Raw genomic sequence first — 23,174 nt, forward strand, 5'->3', positions numbered from 1 at the left:
ATTGTGGCACAGTCTCCATCCTGAAGGTGCCCAAGGGCCACCAGCAGGGGAAGGACATTTCCACCACTCACGATACTCTAAAAGGAACATTCATCACCAGTTCAACATGTTTCATAAGTTCAAGACCTTTAGTGAAACCCAAACTCTGCTGGGCATTTAAAAATATTCCTTGTGATGATATTTGTCCTCCATTTTGTTGTTGTTGTTTTGTTTTTGTTTTTGTCTAACTACTATTTTATATATTATCCTGAGAGGACTTGTAATTCATATTTTTTTCATACCCTACTCTTCCTGGGGTGGCAGGAAGCACAAAAAACAGGTGTCAGAGGACATGCCACTAGCCATCTGGGCAACATCAGAGAACTCTCCCAGCCTGCTAAGCCCCAAAGACTCATCCGAAATGATGTCTAAAACGACTTGTCCTGCCCCTCTCATAGGTTTGTTGTAAAGATCAAGCAAAATTACGTATGTGAAGGGACCCTGAGGGTATAATGTAAAGTGTTACACTTTGCCTTTTTCCACGGTTTCTCTGAAGCCACGTGTGTTTGGCTTGTGCTTGCAATGGTGAGCGGGGTACCACCCCTGAGCCCACTGGAGCGAGGGCTGCCCACAACTTCTTATTAAAAATAAGGACGTGATCTTGTCCTTGGAGAAGGAAATAGAGCATTTGGCATCTCTCCTGCTCAGGTTCACTTCCCCATAGTCCCTGGTGATTCTTACTCAGTCCCCTTCAATCCAGTAAGGGGGGGCCAGGGAGAATCTCAGTGAACCGGACCTTCCTGGGGTACTCAGGTGCACCCTGAGCTTCGCTTTCTTCACCTGTAATTATTGGGAGAACAGCTGTCTTCACCTCATAGGGTTGTTGTAAAGATTAAATGAGTTAACCAAGCCTGGCACAAAATAAATGCTGGATGAATGTTGGCCAGCTTCATGACTTACTGAGCGTCCGCTTGGGGTGGGGCGCCCTGCTGGCCTCCTGCATCCACAGAGGATTAGGACCCGTTCCTGCTCCTGGAGGGGCTAAAGGTCTAGTATTATAGGCTACGATTAGGGGTGCAGTGAGCTGACGTTTCCCCCAGATACTCTGCTCCCCTGAGAATGTCCCTAGCGGATTTCCCGCTCCGTCCCGCCTCCCGGCACCAGCAGCCTGACCCAGGCTTCGCCCTCGCTCCCATGACCTCCGCACACCCCACCAGTGCGCGGGTTTCCAGCCTCCGCTGAGCGGGAACTCCAGGGGCCCTCTGGGCGACCAGACGGGGCTTGGGGAGCTCGGGGCGCAGGCCCCGCGAGCCCCGGGCGGCGAGGCCGCCCAGCGTGCCCCCTGGCAGCGGCGTGCGGGCCCGCGGTGCGCGTGGCGCGGAGGGCTGGGCGCAGGCCCGCGCGCACGGGGTGGCGGCTACACGTGGAGGGAGGGGACTTGGCTCGCCCGGGAGGTCAGCGAGGCCGAGGGGCGCGCCCGGCGGGGGCCGCGCGGCCGGCTGCGGACGGGAGCGCGGCGGCCCCTCCGCGGGACGCGCTCCAGCCCCCTCCCCGCGCCGCGCGCGCAGCCGCCGCCCGGCCGAGCGCCCGATCCGCCCCGGCCGACCGGGCCCCACTCGCACCCAGGACTCGGGCCGCCGCGCTCCCTCCCCTCCTCCGGGAGCCCCGGCCCTCCGCCGGCCCCGAGGAGCGGCCGGGCGGTCCGGACGTGCGAGAAGGCCGGCGCTGCCCCGGGGACTGGCTCCCCCCGGGCGCCGGACCGGGCGGCCATCCCCGCAGCCTCGAGGGCCTCGGCCTCGCGGGCGCGGCTGGTCCGGCCGCGGCCGGGCAGGGGCTCGCCCGCCAGGTAGGGGAGGCGGCCGGCGCCCGCTCCCGCTCCGCGGGTGTTTCTGAAAGTTGGTTTGAAAGGCAGCCAGGGGCGCGCGGGCGGCGCGGCTCCGCCCCGAGGCGACTCCGCGGCTCCTGCGGACGTTCCCGGCTCCGGCGGGCGGCGGAGGACGCCCCGCGCCCGGGCGCGCTGCCCTCTCGGCCGGGCAGGTGAGGGGCGCAGGGGGTGTCCGGGCCGCGCACCCCGCCTTCCGTGCCGTCCCGCCCGGGAGCTGGGTTCCGGCGGGTCGTCCCCGGGCCCAGCACGGGGAGGCTGGGCGGAGCCAGGCGCGTCTGGGGACCCCCGCCCGGCCCGGGTGGGGCGCGGGGGCAGGGAAGGAGAAGCGCAGCGGGGCGGAGGCCCGAGTACATAACGCGTGGACTTGGAGTGAAGTCAGATCAGCTGGAGCCGCTCGCGGTGACGCCTGCCCGCCGCCGCGTTCCTCCCGCGGGCCTCGACCCCGGCCCCCCTCCGGCCCCGGGAGCGCGGCGGCCGCGCCCCGGAGCGCAGGGCCCAGGGCTCCGTCTCTCCCGCAGGTCCTCGCGGCCCGGCCCGAACATGCTGGACGGCCTGAAGATGGAAGAAAGCTTCCAGAGCGCCATCGAGACCTCGGCCTCGCTCTCCTCGCTGCTGGGTGAGTGCTCGCCACGCGCCGGGCGCCCCGCTCGCCGGGCGCCTGGGCACCGGGGCCGCGCCCAGCCCCGCCCTGGGCCGAGCCCCGTCCGCCCGCGGGCCCCTGGGGCCTCCCGCCCGGGCCGAGCAGACCGCGGCCCTCCGCGCGGACACCGAACCCCCAGGCCCGGCCTGGAGCGCGCGACGGCGTCGGACGGGCAGGTGATGGAAAACTCCCGCTGGGCTTCCAGTCACCAGCTGGTCGCCGGCTCCCAGACGCCGCCCTCCTCGCGGCGAGGCCGGGGCGCCCGGGCGGGAGGCGGCCCGCGGGCCCGGCCCGGCCCGAACGGCGGAGGGGCTCTGCGGGCGCGCGGGCAGCGCGGGATTCGCCGGCGCCGCGGGGCCCTCGCGCCGCGTTAATTAACTGGAGCCGAGCTCGGCCGGCCGCCGCCCCCCAGCCCCTCGCAGCGGCCGCGGGGGGCGGCGCGGGGCCCCCGACAGGGTGTCCGCGGGCGGCCCGGAGCCGAGGCCAGGGCCTCACCCCGCCCAGCCGACCCGGGCGCCCTCAGATTTGGGGAGCGGGGGTGGTGACTGTCTTGGCGGGAGGGTTTTCGTTTTGTGCCTGACTCCCGGCTCTGCGTCAGTGGGAACCGCTAGCGCGGGGCGAAGGCTGCGAGGAGACGTCCCGCGGGTCAGCGCAGGGAGAGGAGCCCGCAGCTCCCAGAAGAGAGGCAGCTTCAGGCACCGCGTCCCCCTCTCCAGCCGCCCCCCAGGAACCCCGACCCCGGCGCCCCGAGGAGCCCCGGCCGCGCGTCCTGGCGGCGCCTCCGCTCCAAGCGGGCAGCGGGGCTCCGGGCCGCGCGGGGCGCAGGGCGGGCGGGGAGCAGAACGCCCACCTGGAGACGCCTCCCCGGCCGCCTGCGGGTGCCCCAGCCGGCCGCAGCCCCCAGGGAAAGCCCGGAGAGGACCTGGGAGGCGGGAAGGCCGGGTGTTTGGCGCACCGCACGCGAGGCCGTTGTTGAGGGGACAAGGCCTTTTTGTAAATAGCTGTGAACTGTGCCGAGGAAGGTGGCAAGTGTCCCCGCATCCCGCAAACTAAAGGACGACACCAGACGCCCAAGGGGCAGGGCCGAGAGGGTGCCCTGCTTGCCGCGCCCCGGGCGGGGGCCGCCCGCTGAGCCCCGCGGCCGAGCCCGGCCCAGCCCGAGTGGCGGCCCCGCGCCCGCGCCCGCCCTCCGTGTGTTCCCTTCTCTTTATTTTGATGCCACTTAATTACGAGAAACCCGTCTACAGTTTGCACAGCAGCCGGGACGCGGCCGTTGGGGCCCATTGGTTTGAAGCGTGTCTGGGGCGAGAGGGTTATTTTCTGTGCGCTCAGGACTTTTTAGGAAGAAAAAGTAAAACCCCCCTTCAAAAATAAAAAAATCTAAAACTTCGTTTTAACAAAAGACAAAACCCGACAAAATTCTTCGTACACACTCAGTTTTGATACCAGTCGGTAGAGACGCAGAGCGAGCGACCTCACGGTCGTGTGCAGAGCGCAGACGGATGGCGGGTCTGACCGGGCGGGATGCGGCGTCCGGGCAGGTCCGACAGCTCAGGGCCGCTTACGGATGTCCCCGCCCTCCGCCGGCGGAATTTAAGCCGGCCTGTTCGCTAGAACAGCCACTTGCTTTGGCTTTCCCCCGTCTCCAAACCGGGCTCCGCGGTCAGCAGGGGCGCCCCGGCGGCGATGCGGGGCGCGCCTCACCCGCCCGCCTCTGTTGCTGCTGCAGGCAGAGCCGCGAGCCCCAAGTCCGTCTGCGAGGGCTGCCAGCGCGTCATCTCGGACAGGTTCCTGCTGCGGCTGAACGACAGCCTCTGGCACGAGCAGTGCGTGCAGTGCGCCTCCTGCAAGGAGCCCCTGGAGACCACCTGCTTCTACCGCGACAAGAAGCTCTACTGCAAGTACGACTACGAGAAGTAAGTGCCCGCGCGTCCGCCGCTGCAAGCCGCGAGTGGCACCCGAGTGCCCGAGGGCTTGGTGCCCTCTCCCGGTGCGAGGTTTACTCCCCTGGCGCCGATCGCCGCGCCGCGCCCACGCCGGGGCGGACGCGGCCCCCTCACCCCGTTCTCAGTCCTCTGGGGCCCCTACCCCGACTTGGGGTGTCCATCAAGCTTGTCCCCTCCTGCGCCCCTCTGGGTGCCCTGCGGGCTGCCCGTGGCCGTCTCCTTGACATCAGCTCCCAGCCCCCTTACCGACCCGTCCGCGCCCCGCGCTGAAGCCTGGCCGCGCGGCCGCGTCGATCCCAGGGCTTCCGGCCCCTGCTGCGGTTCTCGCTTGGCTTTGTCCACTGGGGTCCGGACATACCCGCTCAGAAATGGCGCTGCACCTCTGAGCTGCCAGCACACACCCCGTTTTTGTTTTCTCTATACTCTTCCCCCCCTTTTCCCTGTTTCTCTAAACCCCTGGGGTTCGAGGGGGCTAGGCCACCCTTGGGGCCTGACGCAGCCTCGGCTCCATTCTGCGCCCCCTTCCCGTCCCCCTGGGTGTGCGTTTTGGCTGCCCAGAGGGGGTACTTCCCTCCTGCCCTCCCCAGTGTCCAGGGTATTTCGAGGAGAATTAGGAGGCAGGTATTTCGGAAAGTGGATTACTTGGAATCTGGAGTTCCGTGATGCCAAAGCCTGGGTGAGGCCAGGGAGGGGGCCAGGGCTGCCCGGTTCTCACCAGGCCCGAGAGGCCAGCGGCTGTGAGGAGCTAAGGGGAGGGGGCTGTGCTCCTTGTCGAAATTGCTAATTAACCGGGACACCGACTGCCCAGAGCCCTGGAGGGTGCTGAAGGACAGAAGAGGGGCTGAGGCAGCCGCCTCCGTTTTTGTGACTGGGACTGGTCCTGTGACCCCGTGGGCCCGGGCGCCCGCGGGAGGATGCCTTGCTTGTCGCTGGTGGATGAAAGGGACAGCGCTGTGCCAGGGAGGGGAGCATGCGAGGAGCTGTCCTGTCCTGTCCCTAAAAGCACGCAGTGAAGGGGGCGTGCAGAAGTCTCCACGGGACGAAAAGCACTGAGAAAACCCAGAAATACATTCTTTTTTATATTGCCGCATTTAGTGTTCAATGTGACAGAGCTATGAGTCCTGTGACCACACACAAAATATTCTGTCTGCTGCTCGACGCTGCTTTGCCTTAATACCCTTGAATTTACCGCCGTGGGGATAGAGTACTGGGAATTTCATGATTTGTTTTAAAAATATATCTACATTTCAGCACTAAAAACACACGTGTGATTTGGGATGCGCTGTTCAGTGCAGAACACTAGAAAGTGGAAACGCAGGCCTCCGCCCCGAAGTGGTGATTATGGTTAACGCTAAAGAAAGATGGGCCTTTATCTGTCCTCGGCTGTCTGTCTATTGCTGCAGTGTCTGAGTGAAGGGTGCAGTGTTAGGTGATGGAGCAGATTTTGCCCACGCAGCCCCGAGCCGCACCTCGGGAGAGAGCTCTGGCTGGCTGCCGGCGTTCCCCTCGCCTTCGCCTGCAGCCCCCTCTCAGCTCTCCCCTTGTAGACAGTCACCAAAATGCCGCATCGTTCGGGCAGAACACTAGCGAATTCGAGAGTGTTGGAGCTGAGGAAGGGATTTGGGTTTTGAATTTCTGTTCTGTTTGCTAAAAAAAAAAAATTGAAAATAAGAAAAGGCTGAGGGTCAACACAGCTGTCTGGCCTTCAGATCTCCTTAAAGGAAGCCAGGCTGTGTCAGGAGAAGAGGCAGTTGGTGTAAGGCCCTTAACTCAACAATGTCCTTTCCCTCTCCGCCCCGCCGGCGGGGTTGGCGGTTTGGGCTGATTAGCCCACTTAGGGTCACTTCTCCCTCGCAAAGCTGTTTCTGCAGAGAGAAAATTGCAGGGATCAACTTGCCAGCTGTTGGCCAGAACCCGGAGGATTTTAGAGCCGAGTGTGAGCGAGCCACGCTGCTCAGAGAGCCGGTGATTACGGGGTGGGGGGGGTCTCCATTTTAATTTCAACAAATATTTTGGAAACAAAGGCATCCAGGACGGGGCTGCTTGGACTCTGTATCTCCTTGCCTGTGCCCAGCCCGTCAGTTGCTTTTTTATATTAATTTTACTCCTTTCGCCCCTCCTCCTTTATCCCCCATCCCAATCCCATTCTTCTTCCAACAAAACGGGGTTTTAATATATTTGACCATCTCCATGGTATTAGTCTGCGTGGTGGGAGACACAGGAGAGGCTTGTTTGTTTCTTTGTCTTAAAATTGGGCTCAAGACAAACTCCTTTATTCTTTAATATTGCACGGAGCCTCTGCATGCGCGGAGCCTCTGCGTGCAAGGCTGGCTGGTGGTGAGCGGCGGCTGGGGAGGTCTCAGCCCGCCTTCAGGGGGCGCGCAGCCCAGCGCTTTTCCATCGCGTTATCCTGGCTACGGACTCTTTCTCCAAAGCCCCTCCACGCAGAGTGCAGGGCTAGGAATTAGAGAGAAGTGATCGAATGACCAGGTACTTGTCCTCCGGAGGAGTACCGTCCAATTTTAGATCATAGTCACGAAACAGAGAGCACGTCTCCTCTTTAACAAGTATGTTTGTAGAAATAATTTCGTTTTTTTTCCTTGGGTCTTTTTAAAATTTGAGGCCGAGCCAAGGGAAATGCAGAGGGAAAAAAAAATGCAAGTTGAAGTAGATGATGGTAGAGTGTGGAACACTTAGTACAAAATGAACATTCAGGAAGTGTCCTCGTCTCCAAAATTCATGAAATCCAAATGCTGTTTCTATACAGGAAAATGACAGACAGCTAACGTGAGGTCTTCAGGGAAGGCCACGCATCGCACTCACCAGGCACGTTCATCACATTTATTTTAGACACTCGTGTGTGCATGTTCATCATATTTATTTTAGACACTCGTGTGTGCATTCTGGCTGTTGGGCAGTTTTGCACTTGAATTATTAGCTGCCTGTTCATGGTGTCAGGCAGCCAGTTAAAAAGTGAAATTTCTACCCTATCAGCCAGTTGTCACACTATCTCAATGTCAAGCACCAAATTTGTCTAAAAAAAAAAGGAACTGACAGAAGTATCTTAGGCACACTGCCATCCATTTGAAAGCGTCAGGATGCTTTGTTAAATATTTCTGTCCTACACTACGACACTCCTAGGAAAAATTTATCTCTTGATCATCCAAAACAAATAGGCATTAAAGGAGTGCAGAGCGTTGATCTATGAATGTCCAGACATGGAGCGCTGGACGTGACTTTTATTGTCTGTGACATGTCATCCAAGGAAGAAGACTGGTCAGGTGGGGTGGTGTAGTCACAGAATTGAAGAGGGGACACCAGGATGCTGGTGGTGTGGACATTTAAAGACTGGACACAACTGTCTTCCAAGGTCCCGAAATCAAGCAGACAACCAAAATATTTCCCAGCCCAGGGGACTTCTATTTATAGAAATGTTGGTCCCTATTTCACGGAGTCCTGTGATCTGGGTAGTTTGGAGTTTTCCCTAAATTTGTTCCAAACAAACACTGCAGTTGGACTTCAGTCAGAGACAGAAGAGGCTGCTGAGTAACAGGAATGTGGTAATACAATAGATAATTAAGCCTTCTGGAAGGGGTCCCGCAGTTAAATCAAATTGATACTGTGTCTTTACTGTGCCTGGCGGCTCAGCTGTCGGGCAGGGCCTGTTCCCCTCACATGTGAGGTTTATCACCATCCCTTAGATTGCTCTGGACGTCGTAGGAGCCGTCTGGGATAGTATTGCTGTCATCGGGGCTGCTCTCCCAACATCATAACTCCCCACATGTCAGCAGATCGCAGGCCTTGGGAAACCTCTCCTCCCAGGGCCGACCACGGTTCCTCCCCTTGCCTTTGGAGCAGACGGACTTTGTGAAGAAAGGGCCCGAAAGGGGCTCCGTGCGTATCTCTCTTAGAGATCCCTCTGCAGCATCTTTTCTTGGACCTGCTGATTGGCAGCCCCTCGGGGAGAATGGCTGAGGTAATGGTCTCTCTTAGGACGAGTAATGCACTAATTCTGCATTTTATTAAGGTTGTGGAAGATGTGAGTGTAGGGAGGACAGTTAGTTGGGCTTTATTATTGGGGCATTACTTGGAGATCAACACTGGGCACGAAGTCACCCCTAAAAGGAGCCACAGATGAAACGAAAGAGGCTGTTGTTCCACTTTTGCTCCACTTTGTCTGTTGCTGGCACCGCTCCTGGCATAATAAAATGTGAGGAATATAAAAATCAAATACAGCTAGGTAATAAATTGATGTCTGCGTTAAATTGCTGGGGGCTTAGCTTGGCTGTGCAGCGCCGTCCCCAGGCTGCGGCTCTGTGTGTGTGTGTGTGTGCGTGCAAAAAACATTTCCCTCTTTTTTTATTTAGAGGGTGATTGGAAACAGTCCTTGCTCAGAGGTGTTTTCTTTTTTATATGTATTGGTCCCCGGGCAGGACTTTCTTGGAACCTAAGACTTAAAATTCTGAAATACAATCAGATATTAATGGTATTCTGGGACTTTTGGAGTAGGCTCATGGGATCCTTTTGGTTCTTACATAAATGGTGCCACTAAAGGAAGTTATGATATGTTCAGTTTTATGTGCTGTGCAGTCCTGGGACCCTTGTCATTCACCTGGCTAAGGTGTGGCTGTGGCTCTTCAGATTTCAGTGACAAGAGCTTTTCTTGATAGTTTGCTGTTTGTCTGGCTTTTTAGTTTCTTTTTTTCTTTTTTTTTATGTATGACTTGTATTTATCAAAATACTGTTGGTAATTTTAGAGAGGCCTCTTCCTTGCTGCTTCTTAATTCTGGGACTTTTTTTTTTTTTTACAGATAATGACGAGAACAATTCCATTTATAAAATTACCAGCTAATTATTGTTTATAGTCAAACAAATTTTGGGGGTCTTAGTGTTTAAAAGTGAGAAAGTAAACAAGGATTTAGAATACTCATGATATTACCAGAAATTTATTAAAGCTTCTTAGACTAAATGCATATATAAAATGTCAGTGTTGGTTATATCAAGTTTAAAATACCCAGTATTGAGTTACTCTAACTTGCTTGTTAAACAGTGTACAACACAGGGAAATGAATTATGGGGAAAGTGCAGTCACAGCCACCAGAGAAAGATTTCAAAATAACTTCTGCCTTCAGTATGAACTCTTAGCTCTACCTGAATGCTTTTCAATTTTTTTTCACATCTTTCTAACATGGATTTTTAAACGTCCTTCACATCGTCAGAGGGGAGTTGCTGGGGAGCAGGTGAGCTAAGGAGGGCGTGGACTGCGTGGGGTGTGGGTGCCTGTCCCAGGTGGAGCCCACCCACGTCCAGCACGCCTGTCTCCCCCAGGAACACCCTGTGTGTTTTTCTGAAAGTCTCTCAGCAACATATGGAACAGTATTTCTGCCAGCAGCCTTTCAGGTCAGGTTTGGGAGGTTGGTAATTTCAGGAGCAAAGTGTAGAAAAGGTTCTGGAGAAAATGTCACCAGAGGGCGGAGAGAAGAGGCCGTGTCTGCCTCTGGGCCTGGTGCTCCTGGCGGTCACCTTTCACCCTTTTCGCCTTTGACTAGTGCAGTGGGGACGTCCCAGGGCTTCTCGCCCTTAGCATTAGGTGTGTCGTCGGCCAGCGTCGCGGCAGCTCTGTGTCTCTCCCGCACCTATGAAAGGAAACCTTGCCGACCATCCTGCTGAAATGAAGCGAACACCGTCCAAATGTCAGATTGTTGTTTTAGTCAAGCACGCTCGTCTGTCTATATTTTTAACCGAGATGAAATTAATAAAAACTGCCACGGCCCTGGCATTCATTAGCGGGAGGATTAGAGCTCCCCTGGCTGGAAGGAGGTGCAAACACTCCAGTCTTGCTATGTGCTTGTTTTCGCTGTCCTGGAAATAAATAAAACTCGACTTAGGGTAGGGATTACCGACGTCCCCTCCGGCTCAGCCGCCCTCGGAGGCGGCAGAAACCCCAGCCTCAGCGAGGAGCTACAGGAATCGCTGTGGCCCCGCGTCGGTTGCCGCCCCTGGGTCTCCCTGGCCCCGCACAAATAGCCCCACCTGGGTAGTTACAAAAGGGTTTTACACCTCCCTCTGTACCCCGCTTTGCGGTGCTGACCCACGGAGGCCGAGGCGTCTGCAGAGTGTGTCGCCTGCTGCCATGCTCGGCAGAGCCAGAGTTCAGTGGAACCGTCGCCAGACCCCATCACTGCCCCGTCACGTCAAACAACTAAAAATATGAAGCAGAGGAGCTTTTCCGGGCCTGTTAGCTGAAGTCACGTGAGGAAGCGTGGTCTCTTCCAGCCCTTCGAGAGGCCAGTTGGGGGACCTTATTTTTGGATAACTAACTCTGTTTGCCTTTCCTGCCTCTCCAGGCCTCCTGTCTCTGCGCCCTCTTAGATTTGTGTTTTATCATTCCTACACTTAACGGCTGAGCCCTGACAGGTACTTGGCCACTGTTGTTTGGACTATCTGGTCGGACAAGCCCCCAGTGAAACTCTATTTCTATAAAAAAATATCCTTAATATCTGGTGTTGCTGGGAACGGACCATGTGCTACACGGGGTGGGGCAAAAGTAGATTTACAGTTGTTCATATGGGCAATAGTACAGTAATTAATAAATAGTATGAGAAACAGCCCTGCGTTTCGAGTACGCACACCTGTCGACCGACTGTTCCCCACCCAGTCTATGTAGAGGTCACACCTGGCCCCCTCCCAGCCTGCCCCTCCCCCAGGTCCTGTGGAATTCTATTTACTGGACTCACGCAGGCCTCAGCCATTTCTCAGACCCCATCTCCTGAACAGCCTCACCTTTCCCAGGCCTTCCTTATGGACTGCCAGTCCTCTTTGATTTTCTCACTCAGAAGAAATAAATGAGTCTTTTCGATGAGTGAAATAATGGCCCTCAGGTCCTGGAGCAGGGCTTAGCTCTTAGGTTTGCATGATCCCACCACCGTGACTCTGTGGGTGAGCATTAGGGACCCCTGGACACCTTCCTGAGTGTGCCCAGCTCCTTAACAGATACGGCTTATGTGCTGCTCTGTAGGTGTGTGACTTTTGGCGGGTCCGAGTACTACCTGGGTCTGATGCTGTCACCCGAAAACCAGGAGGCCGCACCATCTGGCCCGAAGCCTGGCTGGTTTCTGACAGGATGGAATTGCATCCCTCATTCTCAGCTTCTGTTTCTCTGATGTGCACTTCCCCAGCTTGGAAGGCCCAGCCCTTTATCTTTCGAGCCCCAGGTTTAGCTGCTGAAATGAGAAGAGGGCTCTGGAGAAGCCCAGTCCTCATTCCACCCCCTTGGGTGAAACCTTGCAGTCACAGTTCCCTTGCCTTCCCCTTCAAGCCTCAGGGATCTTTAAAAGGATTTTTCAAAACAAAACAAAAAACAAAACAAAACACCCCCTCTTGAACTCTAGATTAGCCTCTTAAAGGCTTAAAATTTCCTTTAAATACCAAACGCTGGGCTCCTGGGGACTGTCCCCCAACCATAGTTTCATTCCTCACGTTGTTCACTGAACAGCAAGTGAGGGCGGCTCCCTCTGGCCCAGAAACGTCCCCTCTCCCTGCAGGAGGACCTGAGTAGGAGCTGGTGCCAGCCTGGCCTGGGACCCCCAGCTCCAGGGTGGGCCGAGGCTGATGTCTGTGGGGACAGGATGGGGCCCAGAAAAGGGAGCGGGCCTTGGAGTGGGGAAGGTGTGGCTTGTACAGTTTTGAGGAGTGTGGTGGTCACTGGCCCTCTCCTAGGCTTTGGGAGAACCAGGAGTGGCAGGGGCTTTGATGGCCTGGATTTGAAGACCTGTCCTTGCCCTGGTGAATCAGGTGGCTTTGGGATGACCCAGCAGAGCCACGGGAGTGGGATTCTGTTTACTCCCAGGCATTGCTGGGCTCCGAACAGTCCAGAGATGGATTCTTACAGCCACATCTGCCTTTCACTTCGTGCTCTATTAGCCTCATTCCCAAAAGCCTCCTTCATGCATCCCACCCTTCTGTCCTCCAGGCTCCCTGCCCGATGCCGCTCCTGGGGGGCTTTCTGGTTTCCACCATGGAACAAATCCTTTTTAACTTACCCATTGAGAGTTTCCTCCCTGCTGCTGGCTCCCCCTCCCCGCCCGTCCTCTCTCACACGGGCAGGGCTTCCTATTGTACGTGCATCTAGTCCCCACGCACAGTGACAACCACCATCTTCATGGGGACATGCACAGCACTCCGGAGAAGAAAGCCACTGGTAGTGCCATGAGGTGAGCTTTGGAAGTCCAGAGGGAGGCGTGTCCCAGGAGACCCCTCTCTGCTGGTCTCTGGCTGGAGTGTCCCTGGTCCTTGCCCCGTCTAAGCCCCTGCATCCCTGGATTCAAGCTCAGCCCAGGTTTTCCAACTCTGTGCTCAGGAGCTCAGCTCACACTCACCTTCTTGCACACTGAGCCCATCCTGTGACTTTAACATTTCAGATGGTCCTGTGTGAAGGCTGGAGCCTGCCCTCAGCCAGCTGCCACACTGGAGAGGATATCATGAAATCATTCACGCTGGTTTTCTTCCAAAGACACTTTATAACTGGAAGGGAGTTCACTCAAAGGAATGACTATCTCATGATAGAATTTTGGGCCCTAGAATGGCGCAGTAAAGGAGATAATTTTGGGCAGAATGCAAATATCACTTTGTAGGCACTTCCCTGATCGTCTCTATGTGAGCTGGGCAGCTCCACACCCCCCTCCTCTGGGCTTCGTTTTCTTTGTGCTTTGTTACTGGTTGGGACCTTTCGTTTCAAGGTCATGTCTGTAGATGGAAGGGGTTAGACAGGTGCTGTGAGTAATTTGGGCTCTGCCCAGCTCTCTCCATTACTAGGAAAATAATTTGAAATGCATGTGCAGAGATGGCTAAGCCACAATTTCCTCATCTACACAAAGAAATAGAATAGTAACAACCTCACAGGGTTATTGTGACAATTACATAAGGTAATGAACATGAAAATCCTCCCGGAGAAATATGGAAAACTGTGCAGGGTTGGGTGTTATTACTGTCGGTATTTTTTTATATATCTTTATTGATTTCAGAGAGAAGAGAGAGGGAGAGAGATAGAAACATCAATGATGAGAGAGTCATTGATCGGCTGCCTCCTGCACACCCCCGACTGGGGATCGAGCCCAAAACCCGGGCATGTGCCCTGACCAGGAATCGAACCCCGACCTCCTGGTTCATAGGTCAATGCTCAGCCGCTGAGCCACGCTGGCTGGACTACTGTTGGTTTTTTAATGAGAGTAAAAGAATACTACTCTCAGGAGCCACGTGCAATGTCACAGTGTCGCGGTTGAGAGCATGGGCTCCAGGGCCGAGGGTCTGCCGTCAAGTCCTCCTCTGCTTACCAGCTGTGTTACTGTGGGCAAGGGTCTCACCTTCTCGGTGCCTATTTCCTCTCCCCAAAATGGAGACGACAACAGTCCCAACCTCATAGGGTCACTTTGGAGTAATATTTGGAGAGTGTACAGATCATTGCTCAGCTCGTGGAAAATGCCATAAAAGGATTTGTTTAAAAAATGTATCCTTTATAATTTTCCAAGAGCCTTCATACATATTATCTCCAGGGGACCTCATAGCAAATTTAAAGTTAGTTAAGAGTGTTCATTTCCTCCTGTACTTTGTAGTTGAGAAAAGTGACGTTCAGAGAGGTTAGGTGCTGCCCAGGTCCCGCTGGGTGACTGAGGAGCTGGGTGCTGCCCCCAGCTGCCGACTCTGGGTCCAGTGGCCTTTCCACAGCTCACGCCATCTGCTGATTGCATGCTGGGGTTCCCACCCAGTGAGGGCTCAGTTCTCAGTCTGTCCTGTTGAACCAGCTCTTGGAAAACAAGTCCCCACCTGCTAGATACTTGAGCGGTCAGCTGTTCATGCATCATGTGGCCGTAAAGGGAGTTTGGGGGTTGGGGATTGCCTGCGTGTGTGTGTGTGTGTGTGTGTGTGTGTGTGTGTGAACGCTGTGTGCATGCACGTCACTCCTGCTTGTCCTGCGCCATCCTGCCTGTCCCTCTGTGTCCGTCTGTCTCTGCCGCCCCTCCACGTGGCTGCGTGGCTGCTCTTCTCACGGGAGAATGGCAAGGCAGCCAGCATCCATCTTCCGTCCCTCTGGCTTCCAGAGTTTGCCACTGGCGAGTTTTGTCCTGGGAGCCTGTCTGCACGTTTGGCAGTAGGGCTGTTGAATAGCAGATCCGGAGCCTTCCAGACGTAACTTCCACTGGGACCACCAGCAGCTGTCCTTCCATCCTGCAGTGACCTCTGTCCACACTTCCCTACGAACTGGCTGTGTTTGCAGACAGGCCCCGTCCCAGCTAGAGAGGGTCCCCCTGCGCCCGTGTGGGGCTCATTTCCAGGCCTGTTGGCTCTTTCCTGTTTATCCCTCGCCTGGCTGGGTTGGAAAAGGGACAGTGGAATCTTGGATTTTAAGGAAATTAAGTATTCCTGAATTGTATTATTTCTTTCACCAGTATCGACCAGCACTTGGTTCTCTTAGTTCTGGTCAACTTCAGAGAGAGATGAAATATCCATATAAATTTAATTTCTGTAAACTGGTGTTTAATGAAACTAGAGATTTTGGGTCATACATCAGAAAACTGGGATACACTGCTTGTATGTGGATATCTCAAACTTAGAATTCAGTGGAATCTTATAAACAGTTGGCTCATTAATTAAATCACTAGCTCACGCATGTCATCATCAAACAGGCTTATTAAGGTCTGCATGTGCCTGGCGTGTAAAAAAGAATCAGACAAAGCCCAGGTGTCTTAGCGAGCTGGGAGAGGCTGCTGAGAGACAGAAATTAAACAGATGCTCAAAAGAGTAAAACTGTTTTCCCAGAGCCATGGCCAGTGGGACCAGACACCCAGCCCTTGATGCTAAAGCCCTTGGCTCTGTGTGCTGCAGGCTTGTTGCTCACTGGAGTTTGAAACACATCTTTACTTGTTGGCTTCCTGCCTGTCTGTGTCACCTACCATAAGCTCTGAGGGCAGGGACCTTCCTGTTTCTGTACCATTTAGTGATTTTTGACTCCCTATCTCCAGCATCTTGTATGGTGCTCTCCCATAGTAGGCATTAGGCAAATGAATGTCGGTCAGGCGGACACATTAATCAGGGAATGACTTGTTGGGGTTGTTTAAAAAGCTTCACGGAACAGGTGAGATTCATCAAGCCAAGAAATACATATATATTTCAAATTGTGGTAAGTGCTAGAAGGTGGGAATAGCGCGTGGTAATACGGACCCCAGGGGCACAGAGCTTTAGGTTACATTTTCCTGCAGAAGGAGGCGAGTGCCCGGGGGACCCGCGCGGACTGAGAAGAGAGCCAGCGCCGGGCGGCACCAGCGCTCGGGGCCTCGGGACAGTCTGGGATGGAATGACGCAGGCAGGAGTGTTCTGGAAGACACGGCAGTGGGGGGATTTCACAAGGCGGGCCAGCTCTTTGCCCTTGGACATGGCAGTTAGGCACTGGAGGCACAGAGGGGACAGGGCAGCATTTTAATGGGCTGTGCAGTCACGCTGAGGAGCAGAGGGAGACGAGGCCAACTCTTTTGAGAAGATGGCTAATGGCCGAAGGGTGGAACCGAGCGAAGGGAGGCATTTTGGGAGGGGGTAGCTGTGAGCCACTCGATGGCTAAGGTGGGTTTAGCCAGGAAAAGGGGGGTTCACGATCCAGGAGGGAGCCCCAGCTGGTGTGACGGAGTGGTTAGAGCGCCGGCCTGCGGCCCGAAGGGTCCGGGTTCCGTTCCGGGCAGGCGCACCTTCCTCGGGCCAGGCTGCAGCCCAGCCCCGGTGTGGCCCGTGCGGGGGCAGCCAGCTGATGTGTCTCTCACATCGATGTTTCTCTCTCTCTCTCCCTCCCTCTCTCCCCCTTCCACTCTCTGAAGAGCATTGGTGGGAATGTCCTTGGGTGGGGACTGAAAAAAAATCCAGGATTCAGAGGGACATCCACAGGATAGAGGGTCAGGGACACACCCGGCACAGGCTCCTCCCCTGCGTGGTTTTCCCCGCCCCTCGTTCCTTTTGCCCTTTCATGCATTTCTCTGTGGGTCCGCTGGACTGGTCACCACAGGACGGGGGCCTGCAGGGTTGGGTCTGGTCTCCAGTGCTCTGCGGGGCCTTCTTGACGTGGCCACTGCAGTGTCCCACGTGGCTTCTTCCCCAAGGTCACCCTGGTTCACGGGTGGCAGAGGGAGGCCGGGCTCCGTGTCCCTCAGATGCCATCATCTTTGTCCACCGCTCACTTGTCCACCGTCGCCCTGTTGCTGCTCCTCATGCAGGCAGCGCTCCCTGTGGTTAGAACAGGCCCAAGGTGTCCCCTGAGTGGCTGATTCGAGAGGACAGGTGTGCCAGCGCCCTCAGGCCAGGAGCGTGGCCACCAGCCCATTTGCATGCCTGTTGGTTGACGGGCTTTTGCTTGCTGTGACACTCAGGAGAACTCTGAGAGAAGGGACTACAGGGTGGGGACACTGTCCTGCTTGTTCACCAGACCGCAGTGGCCACTGCTGCTCATTTTGCAGCCTTGTCCATGTGATTGGCTCATATGTTTGCTCCTCCACGCAGGAGGCTAGTGACCTAGTGGATGACTGTGGGCTTCCAGAATCCTTGAGGGCCCGCCCTGCTAGTCCTGCCTGTCCCCGTGCTTTGGCTGGTGGACCTGGCCAGACCATTTAGCCTCTTTGAGATTTTCCCATCTGCCCCAGCACCTTGACCTTGAGCACCGGATGTGGGGCAGTGGACTGGGGTAGGGGAGCAGTGTATGGTTGGTGGGAACATTCCTAGGTCGAGGGCTGTCATATCCCTGTGACCTTAGGACAGAAAAGGTGACAGGGTCACAAGTGGCTAGACCTCTTAACTTAGATGGGCATGAGTTTGAGATTGGTGTTACCAAGGAAGGTATTACCCAATGGCTCTGCCACTGTGGCCAATAAATTCAGAGGAAAATAGATCAGGGATGGGTTATTTGGTATCAGACACGCAATTGATTCATGGAATGAACTTTTCTACTTGTCGACTGGTGGTAGAGTTTAGTTTAGACTGAGCTCAGTGGTGCTAGGAGGGAGACTTGGGTGGAAAACTAATACAGATTGCAATACTTAATGCTGTGTTACTTCTCAGTTTCCCTGTTGACAGTTAGAAGAGCAGGGCCAATTGGGCTGTACCCTTTTAAATGGCAATGCGGACATAGTGGGGCTGTTGGAAAGCCGTTAGGAGCCAAGTCTAGTTAATATCAGCTCAACTAAAGGCTCCCCATCACTGGCCCGTGACCCCGGCTCAATTACTAATGGGTTAAATGACTCCCCGTGAGCCCCCTTAGATGTTTACTGATGGGCGGTGCTGTAGAGGTCCAGCTCTCTCGGTGGAGGGACTCCAGCTTCGCCCTGACATTGCTGGTTAGTCAGGGAGGAAAGAGCTCGAAGCTCACCTTACCTGTAATGTGGTAAGACCTCTGTCAATAAAGTCAGTGCCACGGAATGCAGGGGGCTCACATTCCTGACTTTTTACCAGATGGAGCTCATTCCTGGGATGAGGTGCGGGGAGAACATGTCCTGCCTGTGGCTTCCATCCAGAGGGAACTTATTCTTTGTTGGAATTGAACAGTGTTTTTAGGAGGAGCTAATAGAGAGCTGTGTATCCAAGACCTTGGCTTGGTGTTGTCATTGTGCATAAGGGGGTCAGTCGGTCCTCGTCAGTCACGTGCAGCCTCTTTGAGCAGGAAACGTGGGCTATGAGTTGCCCCTTTTGGGGTAGAAACACACACACACACACACAAGGACACACTCTCTCTCGCTGTGTAACTGAGGGTATGCAGATGTGATGCCATTGAGCAAAGTCAGAGGTGTAACCTGTGGCTGGAGAGCTGAACCAATGCCTCCTGGTTTCCATGGGGACCCAAAGCCGTATCCTCAGACTCACCAGCACCAACCAAGGAAGGGTAAGTAGCCCTGCTAGTTGGCCACAACCAAGCTTAACGTCCAGGGTCATCCATGCATGCTCGGGATATGCAGGCCTGTCCCAGAGTGCAGTGGTGGGTGGGGTGTTTGGGGGGCACCCACAGATTTTATTGGGTCCTGGAAGCTTGCCTTTGACCCCAAAGTGGCTGAGAGTTAGTGACCAGGAAGAAAGGGGAAGGATTAGGCACACGTCGCAGGGAGATGACAAAGCTCTCAGAAAGGATGGCAGAAGACAGACACATCCCCGGGCCCGCCCCTCCCACGGACAAGGGTTCAGATCCCAGCCTTGGTCCTTGGCAAGTTAACCTCTGAGGAGTCTGCCTCCTTATTTCCAAGAGGCAGAAACACTCTCTTTACATACGTCATAGGGACTAAAGATCATGTGTGTTTTACAGCTTCTAGTGAAGACCTCTGTAGATGGCAGCTAATTACACTAACACTTTACTCACTAATGTAGGTGGTGCCAGCCGATTGTAGATGGTGCCCAGATGGGCAGTGTTATCCTCATACCAGTGGTTTGTTTCTTTCATTACTTTTAAACCTCAACATGACTCTTGTAAGAATTCTCGGTGGATACATCTAATATGTTAAAAGGATATAAAAGCAGACAGATTGTCTTGTAAAGTAAAAACACACATCAGAGGCAAGGAAGAAACATTGAGGGTAAGAAACACCCGCTCTGAGAACAGGGGCTTTGAAAAACAGATAAAATCTACTTGGCATTGTTGTTTTACATGAACTGACTCATAGACTTAAGCTGCAGACATCCAATATTGTTTGTTACATTAATCCTAAACTGAAAAATCATTAGCAAATTTGTTAAGTCAGCTTGTGTTTACCCTTCTTTGCCAACAATTATGATCATTTTTTGGCAACTGAAGGTTGAAATGAGTCCTCCCGACTTGATTAGAGCTTTCAGGAGAAAATAATGCATTTCAGTTTCACAAACGTGTGAACTCTCAGGTCTCACATTGCATTTAATAGAGGCTTTTCTCTCAGAAGGTGCCCAAGACTTAGGAAGTTATCAATCATAGAGTGGGCCCTAATGCATCAGTTTGCTAATAGTAATTTAGTGAATGGGCATACCCACCAATTTTCAAATGTACCTACGATACTAATTAATTTATGCATACACTGCGTGAGCGTGTTAGCTTTCATGAGAGAGTCCGAAGTCTTAGAACTTGTGTTTTCTTTTTAAAATCACGTATAGTTTCTCTCGCTCCTTCTAATATTTCCTGGAGTGACTGCAGCATTACTGGTGGTGGGCATAGAGCCTCAGGGAGAGAAAAGCCCAGAGTCTGTGAAAACAGCGGCTGTATTAAGTAATCATCCGCAGTCCTCTTCCAGATGAGGAAACCGTGGCTCAGAGAGATGCTTCTTTGAATTTCTAATTGTATTCAATTTTAATTGATTCGAATTTAAATAGCCACATGTTGCTAGTGGCTACTGTACTGGGCAGAGCAGCTCTAGCACTAAAAAGTACAGCATCTGAAATAAAATATTCACTGTATCAGCTTAACAGCAGATTGGAGGTGACAAAGGAAGTGATAAACTTAAATACAGATTAATAGAAATTATCCAATCTGAAGGACAGGGAAAAAAGAGACTGACTAGCAAAAATCAGTAACAAAGGGAGAGAGTAAACAGATGTATATGTTCCAAGGTTCTTCCATGTTGTGGGCAGTGGCACAGTATTATCTCTGAGCACATTACGAGCAGGAACCTCTCTGAGCCACAGTTCCCTCATCTGGAAGGAGGCTGTGGGATGCTTACACAGCATGGCCTTTGCTCTTTGCTTGGGGCAATGGGTGGACAATGCATGTGCAGATAATGTCTTGTTGAGTTGTACACTTGAAACCTGTATGGTTTGGTGAACCAATGTCACCCCAATAAATTCAATTAAAAAAAAGGAGGCCAAGTGCCGGTCCCATGTCACACGGCTTCTAAGCGGTGTGGATAGGAATCTGACTCAGCTTTCCAGTGGCAAGGCCAGGGGTCTTTGCTCTGTGTCCCCGCTGCCCTGCCTGCGTGACAAGCTGGGGATGCTGCTTGCTCTAACTCTGGGCTGCGGGGAGAGGTCCTGCCAATCTCTTCCAAGAAAATGCAAGTTCAGGAAGTTCTGGGACAGTCCTGGATCTGAGAGGTAGGTTGAAGTCACTCTCTAAGACACAATCACACAACCAGCCCTTGTGATTATCTGACAGAGTGAACTCTGATGGAGAAACAAAGTCAGCAATGATGCTGTGTTTACCTGGTTACTTGCCTCTTCCTCCATGTCTTCTGGGTTTGGGAACATGTACATTTGACCATTAGTTACCATAATTGCATCCTGAGCATAAATAATATTTACATATTAGATGTGTTTGTGTATATGTGCATATATACGTGTGCATGTAGAATCATTAAATTTTAAAGAGGGAAGGTACTTCATCGGTCATGAATACTATAATAATTAAAATAGGAGACAGATTGCCTGATTTCTACTTATTTTTAAAGTACATTTCCTATAGACAGTGTATAGGTGAGTCTTGCTTAAAAAAAAAGACCTGACAGCCTTTCTTTTAATTGAAGTGTTTGGCCCATTAACATTTAATCTAGCCCGGCTGGGCGTGGCTCAGCGGTTGAGCGTCCACCTAGGATCCAGGCGATCGGGGTTCGATTCCCGGTCAGGGCACATGCCGGGGTTGTGGGCTGCAGCTGATCAATGACTCTCTCGTCATTGATGTTTCTATCTCTCTCTCTCCTTCTCCTTTCCTATCTCTGAAATCAATAAAGATATGTTTTAAAAAACCTCATTTAATCTAATTATGGATATAATTGCATTTCAGACTACCATTTTACTATTTTTAAGCTACTTTATTTTTACTTTTTTCTTTCTGTTAGTGCACTCTGGTTTGTTTTTTTTTCTTCTTCTTTTTTCCTTTCATGCCTCTTTTTTCTAAAAGGAATTATTTTTTAAAGAATTTAATTTTAATATATGATTGGCTTTTAACTATCTCTCTTAGATTATTATTTAATTTTTATTGATTGTTCCCAGGATTACAATATGCATATTTAACTGCTTATAATGTACTTAGAGTTAATATTGTGCCACTGCCTATAACATGTAAGAACCTTGGAATATATACATCTATTTACTTTCTCCCTTTGTTGTTGTTTTTTGCTAGTTGTCATGCTCTTTTTTCCCTTTGTTTTTCAGATTGGGTAATTTCTATCGACCTGTATACTTTCTTCATCAATACTTTCGTTGTCATCTCCAATCTGCTCTTAAGCTAATCTAGTGAATATTTTATTTCAGATGCTGTACTTCTTAGTGCTAGAGCTGCTCTGCCCAGTACAGTAGCCACTAGCTACATGTGGCTATTTAAATTTGAATCAATTAAAATGGAATACAGTTAGAAATTCTGTTCTTCAGCTGCACTAACCACATTGTAAGCACTCAATGGCCACATGTGGCTAGTGACACTGTATTGGACAGCGAAATCTGACATTTCCATCATTGCCAAAAGTTGTATCAGACAGTGCTGTTACACAGTTTCCATTCAATTCCTGCATAGTTTGCATTTCTCTGGTGGCATTTGCCATCTTTTCATTCTTTTCGAGCATATTTTCCTTTACATCTTTGAGCATAGCTACAATGACAGCTTTAACATTTTGGTCAGCGAATTCCAACGCCTGGGTGATTTGGGGGTGCTCTCTGTTGATTCTCTTTTCTCGTGAGTATGGGTCATGTTAATGACTTTAGATTGTATCCTGGACCTGACACATTGTAAATAACCTGAATTCTTAAAAAAAAGATATTTGTATTTTAAGAAATTTCCAGTAGGCAAGTTAATTTGGATGAACTGAAACTGTAAACGGTGTCTTTCCTGTGATGGGCAACAGCTAGCGTCTCAGTTCAGTTCCTTGATCCCTAATGGGGCTGCTGGAGTCCACTCAGCACGCACCTATGGCTCAGGGGCAGCAGAGATCTGGGCAGAGCTTATGTGTAGATTTGGGGCTCCTTCTCTCTGGCTCTTTCCAGGTTTCTGTTCTCATTTTTGGTTGCTGTGGTTGCCTTAAAGTCTGTCTGCTGGCCCTTCTAGCCAGTAAGACTGTGGGTTTTCCATCTGAGTTTCCTACTTACTTTGTTAGAGTAAAAGCTGTGAAAACAGAAAAACCACCCATTTCTAGCCCTTCCTTCCACATGCTGACTCCCCTTTAATGTCTAACTGCTTTTGGTCATTGTCGGGTGTCTTCACATAGTTGTTCTCTGTTTTTCCTAGAATTTCTAGTTGCCTGTGTGGGGGTAGTCTGATAGGGGCTACAGTCATTGCTGGAAGAGGGCCTTGTTTGGGGTCTTGACTCAGCCCCTTACTTCAACTTTGTTCCTGCCTCTTGTGCCTTAGTTCCTTCCTCTGTACAATGGGAGTAATACTGCCTCCCCTCACGTGGTTGTGAGGATGAAATAAGTGCACTCAGACTTATTTCTGTCGTTGCTCAGTGTTAGGTTGTGTTAATACTATTCTGAGTTCATCTTCTCATTTTGCAGGTGAGAGTCATAGCTGACTGGTGGCAGAACCAGCTCTAGGTCCCTAAATCCCCAGCTGGGCTGCACACACACTACGCACACATGTACACACACACGTGTGCATGTGCACACACATGTGCACACACATGCACACAAGAAATATGTCTATCTTAGAGATGGCCATTGTTTATTGTAATGTTTTGATTATTTGACGTGACTCTGTGAGTTACTTTTTGCTCCCGTGGGATTTGATGTTGGCGAGCGGTGCAGAGGGCCGCCTGACAGG

General features: G+C 52.7%; 1 protein-coding gene across 1 annotated transcript in view; it reads left to right on the forward strand.

The window, feature by feature from the left end:
* Positions 1-2,273: 2,273 nt before the first annotated feature.
* LMX1A (LIM homeobox transcription factor 1 alpha) overlaps positions 2,274-23,174 on the forward strand; it is a 119,751-nt gene continuing 98,850 nt past the window's right edge. Inside the window, exons 1-2 of the mRNA XM_081120958.1 lie at positions 2,274-2,480; positions 4,234-4,420. Of these exons, the coding sequence (XP_080977084.1) occupies positions 2,405-2,480; positions 4,234-4,420 (263 nt within the window). The 5' untranslated portion in view covers positions 2,274-2,404. The remainder of the gene's footprint in view (positions 2,481-4,233; positions 4,421-23,174) is intronic.

This window comes from Miniopterus schreibersii, assembly GCF_964146895.1.
Source record: "Miniopterus schreibersii genome assembly, chromosome: 19".
Lineage (NCBI taxonomy): Eukaryota > Metazoa > Chordata > Mammalia > Chiroptera > Miniopteridae > Miniopterus > Miniopterus schreibersii.